This window comes from Cynocephalus volans, chromosome 2 (genome assembly GCF_027409185.1).
Source record: "Cynocephalus volans isolate mCynVol1 chromosome 2, mCynVol1.pri, whole genome shotgun sequence".
In the NCBI taxonomy this organism is placed as follows: Eukaryota; Metazoa; Chordata; class Mammalia; order Dermoptera; family Cynocephalidae; genus Cynocephalus; species Cynocephalus volans.
In genome coordinates this window covers 10,203,417-10,216,993 of record NC_084461.1, presented here as the reverse complement: position 1 = coordinate 10,216,993, position 13,577 = coordinate 10,203,417, and the positions used below count along the sequence as shown (strand labels likewise).

The 13,577-nt window shown below is 45.3% G+C and overlaps 1 protein-coding gene and 1 pseudogene across 1 annotated transcript in view; both read left to right on the top strand.

The window, feature by feature from the left end:
• CTNND2 (catenin delta 2) overlaps nucleotides 1–13,577 on the top strand; it is a 934,064-nt gene that overhangs the window by 907,649 nt on the left and 12,838 nt on the right. The window contains exons 20-21 of the mRNA XM_063085434.1: nucleotides 5,618–5,744; nucleotides 9,789–9,920. Coding sequence (XP_062941504.1) covers nucleotides 5,618–5,744; nucleotides 9,789–9,920 — 259 coding nt within the window. The remainder of the gene's footprint in view (nucleotides 1–5,617; nucleotides 5,745–9,788; nucleotides 9,921–13,577) is intronic.
• Nucleotides 13,082–13,195, top strand: LOC134371324 (U6 spliceosomal RNA; annotated as a pseudogene).

Genomic DNA, 13,577 nt, shown 5'->3' with positions numbered 1-13,577 from the left:
CTTTCCCAGCGACAGTGGGAAGTAAATAAATTATAGATGGCTAGCTAGCTAGACAGCAAATATGTCCATGGCTTGTAGGATAGACGGAATACTAGCTTAGCAATAACTTTCCCAAATAAAATATATCTTCATTTCCCTTCTTATTTAAGAGGATAAACTTTTTTTTTTAATTGAATGACCAAAAAGTGTATACAATAAAAGACGTGGAGGGCTGTGAGGTTTATCCTCAAGGTAGCTAGTGATTGAGCATAACTGTGTCTGTAATGAGTGTTAGTTGATCCACACTCCTACAGCCGGTCCCTGTTCTCTAGCATCCAGTGTCACATGGGTTCCCATGACATTTGGAAGTATGCACCATCAGAACTAAAATGGTAAAGCCCCTTCTGAGGCATTGCTGAAAGTAGCCGTGCTGAAGTTCTACGGTCTGGCCGTGGCAGCTTTCACTCTGCGTCAGTGAGAGGGAGAGAGGATGAAGAAGATCACGTCTTCATTTTCCTCCTGGGGCTCCCCAGTGTGGCTCAGGAAACTGCCGTAATCAAGAGCTCCACTGGTTTTCCGCTCTGCCCCAGTCCTTCAGCTCCCCGCTCCCACCTCTGTTCAAAGTGTCCGTGCCTATGTGCATGCAGCCACTGCCATTTGCAGAGGCATCTGACTCAGGGGCCACGTTCTCGGTGGGTCTCACCACAGTCCTCTCTCATCATCCTCAGTTATCAGTGATCCCATCGCCCGTAGACAGTTTACCTGCAAGATCACATTTCTGTCATGCATTAGCGTTTTCAGGATTGCATCTTATGAAGGATTTGGAAGCTTTTTTGGTGTGTCCTTATAAGAGTTTCCTTCGTGCACAATTTTGTTATTACATCCTCTGGCCTGACATTCCCAGAGATGTAAATATTTACATGGTCACAGTATAATCTAAGCATCACGGAATCTGAACTGCTCACCACATATCTCCAATCACCTGTGTAAGGAAGAGATGCTGAGTCATCACTGATGTCTCACCAAGGACAACCAGACCTAGAGTTGTGCCACATTTGTGTGTAGTGTCTCCCTAGGTCTTAGAACATATCAAATATTAGCCAATATTCATATTGTAAAATAGCTTGCTCATCTTTAATGACATACAGAATATCATCACTTACTCATGACCAAAGAAGCCCAGGTTTTAATTAAAGCAGTGTCCTGAGCCACTACTTGGATCTCCAGCATACACCTTCTAAGTTGCAAATGAGACAAACACAAAATGATCTGCTGCCACTTAGGATTTTTGCTGCCAACAAAGCATTCGCTTCCAAAAAAGGGGGGAAACTTTTTTTAAACAATTTTTAGAATCGTCCTATACATGAGTAATGGGTGCATGCACGTTTGAAATATTTTCCATCCTGTACATGTTTTTGGTAAGACTGTCCCTCTCTTGTCCTTGCCACCACCCTCCAGAGGATTTAAGAGAAACACACAGAATTCCAGTGGAGACATTTCCTCCTCCTGCCGCGAAAGCTGCCCCTTACCTTGACACATGCCCACTTTCCCCAGGAGATATCTACACCTTATTTCTTGTTGCCACCAATTAATGGGTCATCCCTCATTACCTGGATTCATCCCTCAGAGCTCTGAACAGCCAGTTATCTCCCCAATATTCCATCCCATAATCTGCTAGCTGTAAAATCTCCTGTATCCATTACTCACTTCCTTTCTTTTTGATCTTCTTGCTCTATCTCGCACTCAGTGACCCTGAGGACACTGCTGCCCGCCCCCCAGCCCTCTCAAGCAGTGGCTGTTTCATTTCCCATCCACGCCCCCAACCCCTGTGTCACTGCCCCTGGAGGTGGGGTAGGTGACCTTGCTCCTCCTTGCTCTTCCCAGAAGGTTTCCTCTCTCCTCCCTCAAGAATACCCCCATCATCTGTGAAGTAGCCCCACCCACCGTCTACGACCCTTTCAGGATCTCCAGTCTCCATCTCCTCCCTCTGGCATGTGCTCCCATCCTGTGTCCCGTCTCCATCCAACTTACTTGCCTGACAACCATCATTCAACTCTACCCCCTCCACACCTGCCCTAGGGCACCTGAACACACCGGAGAAAAGCAAATGACCATGCTGATGAGTCATCTCATTTTAAGTTTATTGCCACACACCTCGAGTAGTGGCTCACCCTCTGGCCACCCAACCACCTGGCCATAGCCATCCTGCTCCCTCCCACCTCGAGAACCACACCGCACGTCTCTTCTCCCTCCCCTTCCCTTCTTCTCTCTAAACTCCAGCCCTCACTTCCCATTTTCCCTGAGAAAACAAGACAATGTCCTAATCTTCCTGTCCCCAAGTCTACCCACCTCCCCCTGTGTCTGTGACTGGACAGCCTGTCTGTGCTCCCTCCTGTCCCCATGGCCAATGACCCCATTGTTCACTGCATCCTATCAGCCCTTCCTTTCTTGAGAACTTTCCTCCTGTAATTTTCCCCTTTCTCTCCTACTTTGCCGATTTCTTCCTCCTCTGTGTTGAGTCATTCCCTTCAGCACACAAAATATCTTCCAGATGATCTATTAAAACATCTCTTGATCCCTCACTCCCCTCTAGTCCCATTTCTTTGCTCCCCTTTGTAATAAAACTTTGCCAAAGGCTGTTTGTACTCATTGTCTGCCCTTCATCGATTCTCATGATCTCCTGAGTCCACTTGGGTTAGACAGTTACCTGCCTGACCACAGAAATCACTTTGTCCCAGTCCTGGTGACTCCCGTCTTCCCAAGACCAATGGTGGGGTCTTGGTCCTCCTCACTGTTCGGTCGGTCTCCTTCCCTCTCTGTGCGTTCGCTCTCCTGGTCTCGCCTGACATCACACCCTCCTGGTCCTCCTCCCAGCTCATTCTGTTCCTTCCCTGTCTCCTTTGAAGCTCCTCTTACTCTTTGCACCCTCTAAATATTAGAGTGTCCCAGGCCTCACAGCCTCTGCCTTCTGCTTTCCTTTGTTTGCATTCACTTATAAGGTTTCCATTCATTCTCTTTTCTGTGAATAATGTCTACATGCTAAACTCCAAAATTTTATCTCCAGACCTGACATCACACCTGAGATCCTGATTTGCAGATTCTGCTTTGTTCTGTATCTTTTCTTTCATGTCTAACAATTGTCTCTAACCCAACATGTCCCAAAGGGTTTCATCTCCTAAAGCTGCTTCTCTCCCTTTGCTCCCCTTCTCAGTACATGGCACCTCCAGTCCCCTGTTCACATCAGAAGCACTGGGGTGAGGCTGGATTCCTCTCCCCACACCCAACAGCCAAGTCATTAGCAAATCCTCCAGCGTCAATGCCAAGTCATCTCGTTTTTCACCACCGCCACCCATTCAAACCAGGAAGAGAGTGGTCTCTTCCTCTCCCTGGTGCAATAACTTCTTACCTGGCCTCGCTGCCCCTATTCTACTCCCCCCGAAACTGCCATAGACACTCAGAAGGCTTCTTGTCTTACTGGTCCTCCTGCTCACTCCTCTTCAGTCACAGGAGCCTTCAGTCACATGAGCCTCCCATGAGCGAGGCTCATTCCCACCCAGGGCCTTCACATCTGTTCTTTCCATGTCTTGGAAGCCCCAACCTGTGTCTTCAGTGTCTGATCCTTTGTCATCCTACAGGTCCCTGTTGCAATGTTAACTCTTTTCAAAACAATTCCCTGACCACACTCCACAAAAGAGCCACACCAGCACTCTCCACCTCATCTCTCTGTCCCCAACCCCACCTTATTTTTCCTTCCCAGTACTTATTGGTATGCCACATCTTTGTACTAATGTTCTTTTTTCACTTGCTTACTGTTTGACTTTGGGTGCCTGTTAAATTTCAAAGGCTCAATTTTCTCCTCGGTGTAATGGAGATAATCATAGTATCCACCTAATGGATTGTTGAAAGTATCTTGCCACACAGCACCCAGTAAGTGCTAGGTAGTAGCTTCTAAAATACAGTTGGCCCTTCACATCCATGGCTTCTGCTTCCATGGATTCAATCAACTATGGGTCAAAAATATTGTAAAAAATAACAATGCAACAATAAAATATAATATAAATTCTTTGCAAAGCATTTATATTGTATTAGGTATTCTAAGTAATCTAGAGATGATTTAAAGTATACAGGAGGATGTGTGCAGGTTATGTGCAATGCTGTTTTATATAAGGGATCTGAGCATTCACAGATTTTGGTATTCATGGGGGGGGGTCCTCAAACCCATGCCCCATGGACACCAAGGGACAACTCTAACATATTTCTAATTTTGGTTTTATTCTATCAGTCAAACAGAATAAGAATAATGAGAGTTAGATACACAAAGAGACAAATAGTGAAATGAGCATGAATTTTGTTCTTTATTAATGTTCATTCATTTATAATTGCAATGATTCTCTACAGATCCTTGAGCCCCTTAAAAGGCTAAATATTATCAGAAGAAAAGCTAAAAGAGTTGAATACAGTTGCCTCTGAAGCAGGAATTGGGGGTGGGGCAAGTGTCTGCTTTTCTTTGTTATAACGTCAGTAGTTATTTGACATATGAGGGTACTTCAAAAAGTTCATGGAAAAGTAGAATTAAAAGATAATATGAATCTTTTCATGAACTTTTTGAAGTACCTGTATTACTTTTTTTCTTCTTACATTTTCTCTTTTTTTAATTTATTTTTTCTTAATTAACCCATAATAATTGTATGCATTTATGGAGTACAATACAATATTTGGGTACATGTATACAGTGTGCAATGATCACATCAAGGTCCATGTTACTTTGATAAAAATAAAATTGAATTAAAAAAGAAAAAATGATTGGAAGGAAATACCATCACATGTTGACATTAGCTGTCTGGGGTGGGGAGGATGGAATTATCAGCTATTTTTATGTTCTTCTTTATGCTTTGTAAATACACAAAATGATCCATAATGTATTTATATGGTTTTTATAATGAAAAATAGTATGTAAGGTTTTTGTATATTAACTAGATATCGGAAGGCTAATGGAGGCTTGGTGGATGCATTTTTGAATATACTCTAGATTAAGAAATGTAATTTCTGGGGCTACCCAGAGAATATAAGTCCGGGTGTGAGTACTTAGCTTTAGCCACAGCCGTGCAGAACCCCTTGAGACGGGCAGGGGTGGGCAGGTTGGGAATGACGTCGAAAGACAGATAAATGGGAAGAGAGAATCCTGCCTGGTCTTCTGATTGCTAGCAGATTGGTCCTGGAAACAAAAGAGTAAACACTCTGGGAAGATATTGAGGCTCTTGAAAAGGGGCCAGGCAGAACCAAAACCAGGTAGGCAAAGGATAGACAGTTGCAGGGCCATCTAACATTATGAGCATCATATTTGCATTTAAATAAAAGCTTCTGGCCAAAGCAAGTTTGCAAAGAGACCATTTATTCAACACTTGGAAAGGAAAGCAGCTGCTGAAAGCAGGCCGGGCTGTCTGGAGGGCGAGGTGTGTTGTGATTCACACTCATCTCTGCTGACCTTGACAATGGTTTGGAGCTCAGTAGCTCCGTAATCTCTGCTGACATACGGGTAGAAATGTTTTGCAAATTCTAGTGCTGGGAACTTGGAGATGTCAGCAGGTGGAGAATCGCTGTGCTTTCCCCGTTAATAGGAGCACGCTGTCTTTTGCAGGACGGGTGGTCACAGTATCACTTTGTAGCCTCATCTTCAACCATCGAGAGGGATCGGCAAAGGCCCTACTCATCCTCCCGCACGCCCTCCATCTCGCCCGTGCGCGTGTCTCCCAACAACCGCTCAGGTAAGAGGCCCCGAGAGACAGCCAGGCCTGTCCTTCCCTTTGAGCAAAGGCCTTTATTCCAAGTCCCTTACGACCCCCACACAGAGGCGAGCTGTCCCCATTCGGACCTCTGCCAGAAACGGGACATGAATCTCTTTTCTCCTCGTTGCCATGGCCACGACTTGGTGTACACAGACTCATAGCAAGTCCCTCTCTCTAGCAGGTTCCTGAATTTCTCTAACGGGGTTCCTATGCATGACACTCATGTCACGGACATCCATTCAGTGAGGAACAGTGTACGGAAAACCATCGAGAGTTTGCAAGTCAGGGTTTTCCCTGGACAGTTTTTCCAATGTAAAATAGTTCGAGTTGAATTTTCTGTATTATATTTGGGAGAACAGAGTAGAGGAGAGATGTGCTGTTTCTTCCTGAAGTGTGACATACATATGATGTGTTTCACTGAGGGTTTCATAACTACTATTCCATATCCAGTTAGCTTTTATTATTACTTATCAACCGGCAGATAAATCACTGATAAATTCTTACTGTAACCAACCATAATTTGTAGTAATTCATAAGATATTTTTTTCCAATTCTGTCACATTCCTATCTTAAATTTTGAGCTTACTTCTTTTATTTACTTGTAAAAACACTTCATTTCACCCCCTTTTCAGTCACATGAAGTAATGCCAAAGATCAGAGGGAAAATATGAAAGGCAAAATATGAACACTTTGTGTAGTAATATAAGTGGTGTGGCTTTTATTGTTGCTTTACTCAAAGTGTAAGTTTTTAAAACTTTTGGTTTCTGCATTTTCATTTTTGCTCTGAGAATGAAAGACGGATAAACGTATGCACTCGCACAGACACAGCTGCATTGGCTTCTGTTTACAAAAACTTGCTCCTTACCCTTCCCTGCCGTCCCCCAGCTGAGCAAATCATATTTTCTGAAATGGCCTCTCTCCAGCAGAGGGCACTGCCCAGTGGAGAGAACATCCTGCCCCTGGGGATGACTGTCGTGCCGCTTTACACCGTACTGCACTGTCAGAATGATGAGGAAAATAAAAAATGAATGAGGAATATTTGACAGAAATAAATTGCCCTCTCCCAGCCCCATGAAAGCTTGCATTTGCAGCGTGTCGTTGTTGCTTGTCATGTTTAGTCCAACCCTAGAGGAGAATCAGGAACCCCCGTGTGGCTGGGGAAACTTCTACATATCCCAGAAGCACAGAGATGCCTTCTATTTCCATGATTCTAGCAGGTTTAAAAAAATAAAGAGCACTGAGTGTGGCAAGCACATGGGTGGTGTCTTTTTAAAATCTCTAATGATTGAGAACTACAGTGAGCAGATCTGGGTTAGGAAGATGGAACGGTGAGATAGATCGGAAGGCGCTGGGACAGAGAAGCAGCCCTCTCAGGGGCAGGCGGGGCTGCTGACCTCCGGCTGCCCAGCTAGTGCGGAGCTTTGCTGTTTCCTAGGCCAGGCACATCGAGACACCTAATAAACACCTGTCTGCATGATTTGATTTTTCCCAGAGCTTAGTCCTGACTTACCAGAGACTCAGAGCACCACTGCGTGCAGAGTCTCAGGAGGTAATTACACACTTGATGTGGTTTAATAAACACCACCATCTGTGCAATATTAAACTCTCATTTCAAAAGCTTTAGTCAAGAGGCTCCAAAATATTGTCCTTTCATGGTTGCATGGCAGTGACTCATAAAAGGCCAGTCTGTATGCAGGAAGACCCAGAAGCAAGGGAGCAAGGGCAGGAAAAGGGAGTCTCGTGGGAGAGAGAGGTGCTGAGCAGAAGACAGAAGAGGAGGCCAGGAGTGGTGGAGGGGAGCGAGGCCCCACAGCTGATGTCCTGAGCGCAGGCAGGAGCTGGGCACAGAGCCCCACTGGGTTACAAGGCTTGTTAAGCCCCCAGTTGTCCTTGCGGAGGTTCCCCCCAAATCCCAACTCTTAACAAGATGCAGTGGCCACCCCTTACATCCCTCAGATCCCCCATCAGGAGCAAAAGCGTCCCATGTCCCAAGGCCTTTTCTGTCCTCTCCTCCTGGCCAGCCTCTCTTCCCCAGCATCAGAGCTTGGGCGTTTCCTTCTCTGCTTGCACAGGCTCACAGTGTTGCAGGGAGATGCAGCACTGGATCAGATCAGCAGGATTCCAGGCTCACCCTATGTGCAAACAAGGCAGCTGCTGGAGCTGGCGTCGTTTTCTTCTCTGTCTGCCCATCGGACTTACACCCAGAGCTTCTGGCCCAACTGGTGTTGGGTGGGGCTCAGGCATCGGTATTTTTGAAAGGATTTTAGGTAATTGATTCTAATGGACAGCCAGGACTGGAAACCTTGGAGGGCTTCAACCTGAGCAGTGAGCCTTGATTTTATTTTGATAGCTTTGAAAGGTGGGTAAAGGGCCTTCCCAGAAATGTGGAAAGGACGGGCGAAGACTCCCTCTGCTTCCTTTCCCAGCATTTGGCTGTGACTTCTCTAGCATTTCTGCCTCTGATTCTAGTTTATTTGCACATCCATTTCTTGACTTGACTGAGAGCTCCTCAAGTTCAGGAAGAGCAACATGGTTCATGTTTCTGTCTCCTACTGTGGCTAGCCTAGGGACTTGTACATAGAAGACTGACAAACAGAATCCAGTGACTCAGGCAGTGAAGACAGAGGTGCATTCAGGGAAGAAGCAGCCCAATGGGCTGGAGCTGAGGGATCCTGCAGAAGGTGTGAACAATGAGCTGAAAGGTAAAATGAGGCTTGCCTGGTGAGGGGCTTGGACACTAGCAAAGGAAAGAAGGCTTTATCCTAAAAATCAGAGGATTCCTAGCCTCAATAAACACCAGCTGTCCTTGTTAAATGTGGATTCTGAGGCCCCTCCACTGAAAATTTAGACTCAAAATGTCTGAGGTGGAGTCCTCAAATCTCTAAATTCTCAGGAGGGTCTTAAGGTTAAGCAAACTCTGAAGCACTGCCCCAGGGTACAGGAAACTGGGGAAAGCTTGGGGATAGAAGGGCTCCACACATGAGCTCATATTGGGTTGGATGCACCTGAGGATGACCCAGGGGCTGGGGGGCAGGACCAGCACCTCATCACCAGGACACCCTGCTCATACCCCACTTCTCCCAGCACACTTCTGCATCAGCAGGGCTGCTTTGCTGCCACCAGTCTGTTCAGTCTTTTAGGAAAATCACACTGCTTTTTCTTCACTTCCTTGCCTACAAGTTCGCTTTTCCTTTTTCTGGTACCAGTTTGTTAAAGACCCATGGAATTTCCCAAGAGGGTCTTCCAGTTACAACCCAGGGAAGGCAGGGCTCATTCCCAGGTCCGACAGGCAGTGCATGTAAGGTGGGTGTGAGAGATTGTGGGGCATTCATCCAAAGAGCTAGAGCAAGGGTGTCCTAGCAGGAAAAGGAGCGCCCTTCACACCCTGCCCCCAGCCCACCCCAGCCCACCCCAGCATCTGATGGAGAAGACATTCAGGGGGTTGGTTAATTCAGCCCCACAAATCATCCTGTGTGGGGATTTGTTTCCTCTGCCCTCCTTTAGGGCAGTTTCTGGGTGACTCAGTGTTTAAGCAAAACTGTATTTTAATCAGGATTCTTTGGTATCAGTGATAGCTCCTCTGAAATATCTAATTCAAAGAGAAAGAGAGGGAGTAAGAGAGGCTGAGGAAGGAAGGGAGGAAGGAGAAAAGAAGGGAGGGAGGGAAAGAGATAGAAATAAAGGAAGGAAGGAAGGAACCGAGACAGTCTCATTCTTAAAACTGCCAGATACACTTTGGGCAGGTCAATTCCCTGCCCGGATCTCTCTCTGAGGAAGATGGCTGCAGGAGGTAGTTCTTGATTGCCTGCCTCCAAGTCACCTACCCCCTTTACTATAAAGTTGTCATTGGGTGCAGGAAGAGGATAAGGACAAGAGCCAAAGCTACAAAAAACCACCAGGGCCATGCATACATACTGACATATGTTGAGCCACATATATTTATGACCTTAGCTGTTTCTGTGAAAAGGTGTACATGCTATGGAACGAGACACAGAAAATCATCCTTTTGATTTCTTTATGTAGCAAGTGCCCCAGCTTCACCTCGGGAAATGATCAGCCTCAAAGAAAGAAAAACAGACTATGAGTCCACCGGCAGCAATGCCACTTACCACGGAAGTAAAGGCGAACACACTTCCAGGAAAGACGCCATGTCAGGTGAGCTCAGCTCGTGCACTCCATCTTCAGAGCTGGTGACCCGACCTGGGACCGGGCAGGGGGCTGGGATGTCAGACATCACAGTGCTGCTTGCAGCTCAGCAGGACTTAGTAGCTGTCAGGTCACTAGAGATCTTGATAGCCACAATTCCCGGGAATTGGAAATGAAGAGACTCAGCAAGAGGTATGAAAAGCGAGCATCTTACTCCAGAAAAGAGCTAAGAGAAAATGTGTTCTACACACACTTTATTTCCTTCTTTCCTTCTTGCTTGCCCAGTTCATCATACTCCCTCAAATTAGAGAGAGGAGTCTCCATAGATTTCTTCTTCGTTGGCTTAACTCACGTTGGAGGGAATTCCAAGATGGTGGGTCCAGTATGGCCCGGCTTTGCCCATTGAGAAAGAAGGCAACAGAAAGAGGATAAGAAAGGGAAAGGAGGGGAGTAAAGGAAGAGGATTGAAAGGAACCCCACAGAACTCCTGTTGAGATATTTTCTCCTCTTGCCATGATACCAACCTCTTACCATAATGCTAATCTCTTACTATGACTAACTCCCAAGAAGCTTCATTAGAACTGATGACCACAATTTTCCTAAGGAGGCATCCATCTTCCATGCCCTTCATCCCTCACTGTCTCAGTCATGCCCAGTGTCTTTCGTTTCTCATCAGCTGGGACTCTGTGGAGGCCAAAATTGGTGCCTGTTAGCTACTGACTCTAGCATGCCCTGCCCAGCCTAGCCTGTCTGATAACTAGGCTTGACCTTAATTTGTCTTATACTCTGCACAGTTCTCCTCAGAGCATTCACGACCCCCTCCAGCCTCTTCATAACCCTCCCGCTCCCCATATGGCCCCTCTTCCAAGGAGCAGGACTTGGGGATATTGCTGTAGAGAGGATTATACCTTAAAAGCAGAGCTGCCAGAACCATGAGACCTCTAACAAGGGACCCCACACCCTTCTTTGCTGCATGGATGTGGAGATGGTTCCCTGCTAAAAACAGGTCATGAGAAATAGGACTTTAATAGAACAAGGTCAGATTAGATAATTAATAAAACTGGGGTGCAAAGGGCAAAATCCTAAACAGATGCTGAGACCCTCTTATCAGAAGAATCGTAAAAGCATCAGGCAGGGTTCTGTGGAATTATATAGGTGTAAACCTGCAGGGAAGCAGAATAGACAAATTAGATGATTTATTAAAATGTCCTCCAAACCCAGGGCAGCTAAGATAAATTTTTCTAATAGCAAATGTGTTTACCCCAGCGGCAGTGTTTCTCATTTTAATGTTGCACAGCTGCATGAAGAAAAGCATAATAAACAGATGTTTTTGATACCCACTTTCCTGCTCCAGGTCCTCATCTGCCTCCATGTGTAGAACCTAACAGGGAATATCTCATCCTTGCTCCTAAAACGTCTTCTGAATGGGAGAACTGAACTCATCACATGGGCCATAACTTCTGATACTCATTCACTGTTTTTCTCCCATAAATGTTGCCCCAGTTGTAGAAGGATATGAACATAGAAAGTTATGATTTGAATGCTGAGTTCCTGGAGTGGGAACATTCAGTGTTAAATCTAATTTGTACTGATTACTCTGAAATACTAGTAATACCAAATTCACCTGACCCATTCATTTTGCAATTATGATTGCCCTAGGTAGCCACATCACCAGCAGTCTCAGGGAAAAAATTGAGATTTTAGTTATGAGAACAATTTTGAGATTGGCTCCATTACTATTGTTTAAGGTTAGGGTTTTCATTACCTCTCTTGCTCTGTAGAATCACTCAAAAGGCTTTCAAATGTGGGTGTGTTTATGTTGAAATAGTTCCAATGGTACATGATTGTGCTCTGCACACATCATAAAATAAAAAATAAAGTCTAATATGTTTCTGATGTTTAATTTTACTAGAAAATTGCAGGGATCTTGACAACTCCAATGTTGAGATATGTGTAATTCTTCAAACTTATTTAGAGGTTTAAACAGCTTTGCTGTAACATTCTTACAAATGCAATTCAAAACTTCATTATCAATCTTGTGGAAAGTCGAGAAGAACATTGAGATCTTTACTGAATAATGTGTTAAGATAGGAAAGTTCCTCTCAAGCCAGTGAGTGCTGTGTAAAATTAGTTATTATTACAGAAATAGTAGTGGTGGTAGTAGAAGTGATAGTTTGGTCAGGGGGTGGAGGTGGTGTTTAGGGTGATGGTGTTGAGGATGATGGTCGTGAGGGTGATGGTAGTGAGGGCGATGGTGTTGAAGATGATGGTGGTGATGGTGATGGTGTTGAAGATGATGGTGGTGAAGGTGATGGTGTTGAAGATGATGGTGGTGAAGATGATGGTGGTGAAGATGATGGTGTTGAAGATGATGGTGGTGAGGGTGATGGTGGTGAAGATGATTGAAGATGATGGTGGTCAGGATGTGATGATGAAGATGATGGTGGTGAAGATGATGGTGTTGAAGACGGTGGTGAGGACAATGGTGGTGAAGGTGTTGAGGACAATGGTGGTGAAGACAGTGGTGTTGAAGACGATGATGGTGAGGACAATGGTGTTGAAGATGATGGTGGTGAGGGTGATGGTGTTGAAGGCAATGGTGGTGAAGATGAAGGTGGTGAGGACGATGATGTTGAAGACGATGATGGTGAAGATGATGGTGGTGAAGATGATGGTGTTGAAGACGATGGTGGTGAGGATAATGGATTGAAGATAATGGTGGTGAGGGCGATGGTGGTGAATATGATGGTGGTGAAGATGGAGGTGGTGAGGACAATGGTGTTGAGGGTGGTGCTGAGGATGGTGGAAGCAATGGTGTTGGTCAGGGTGATGATGGTGGGATGGGTTGGGGTGATAGTGGTGATGGTGGTATTAATGGTAGAGGTGGAAGTGATGGTGTTGGTCAGGGTGGTGATGGTGGAGGTGGAGGTAGTGGTGGTGAGGATGGTGTTGCTGTTTGTCACTTTCAATATTGTTATGAATAAATCCCCAGCCAAGCCAGGTGGTAGGCAATATTTCGTATAGGAATTGAAAGGTTACGTTGCCAACCTATGCTCTACAGTACATTAGTTAGCAAATGCCCATCATTCCAGGGTTTACTTGCAAAATCAGATTTCTTGTGTCCTCTACACCAAAAACAATACATTTCCTCATTTAAGAATAAATCTTGGGTGGTCACTTCAGCAGCACGTGTACTAAAATTGGACTGATACAGAGAAGACTAGCATGGCCCCTGAGTGAGGCTGACATGAAAATTCATGAAGCATTCCATTAAAAAAATTTTTTTAGGGCCGCCCCGTGGCTCACTCGGTAGAGTGTGGTGCTGATAACACCAAGGCCACGGGTTCGGATCCCATATAGGGATGGCCGGTTTGCTCACTGGGTGAGCATGGTGCTGACAACACCAAGTCAAGGGTTAAGATCCCCTTACCGGTCATCTTTTTAAAAAAAAAAAATTAAATAAATCCAGGGGACACAGCACTTAAAGCTCAGTGCATTGAAAGTTATCTGAAAAACTTCCATCTTCCTTGTTGTAAGGCATCAGGGGACATCCTACCGTTCCCCGCCTAGGAAACAGTCCCTTTACTGTAAAAACATAGGAAGCTTCACCCTCAAAACACAACATGTGAAAGCTTAAGGTGAAAGCAGTTTCTGCCTGTGATGCAC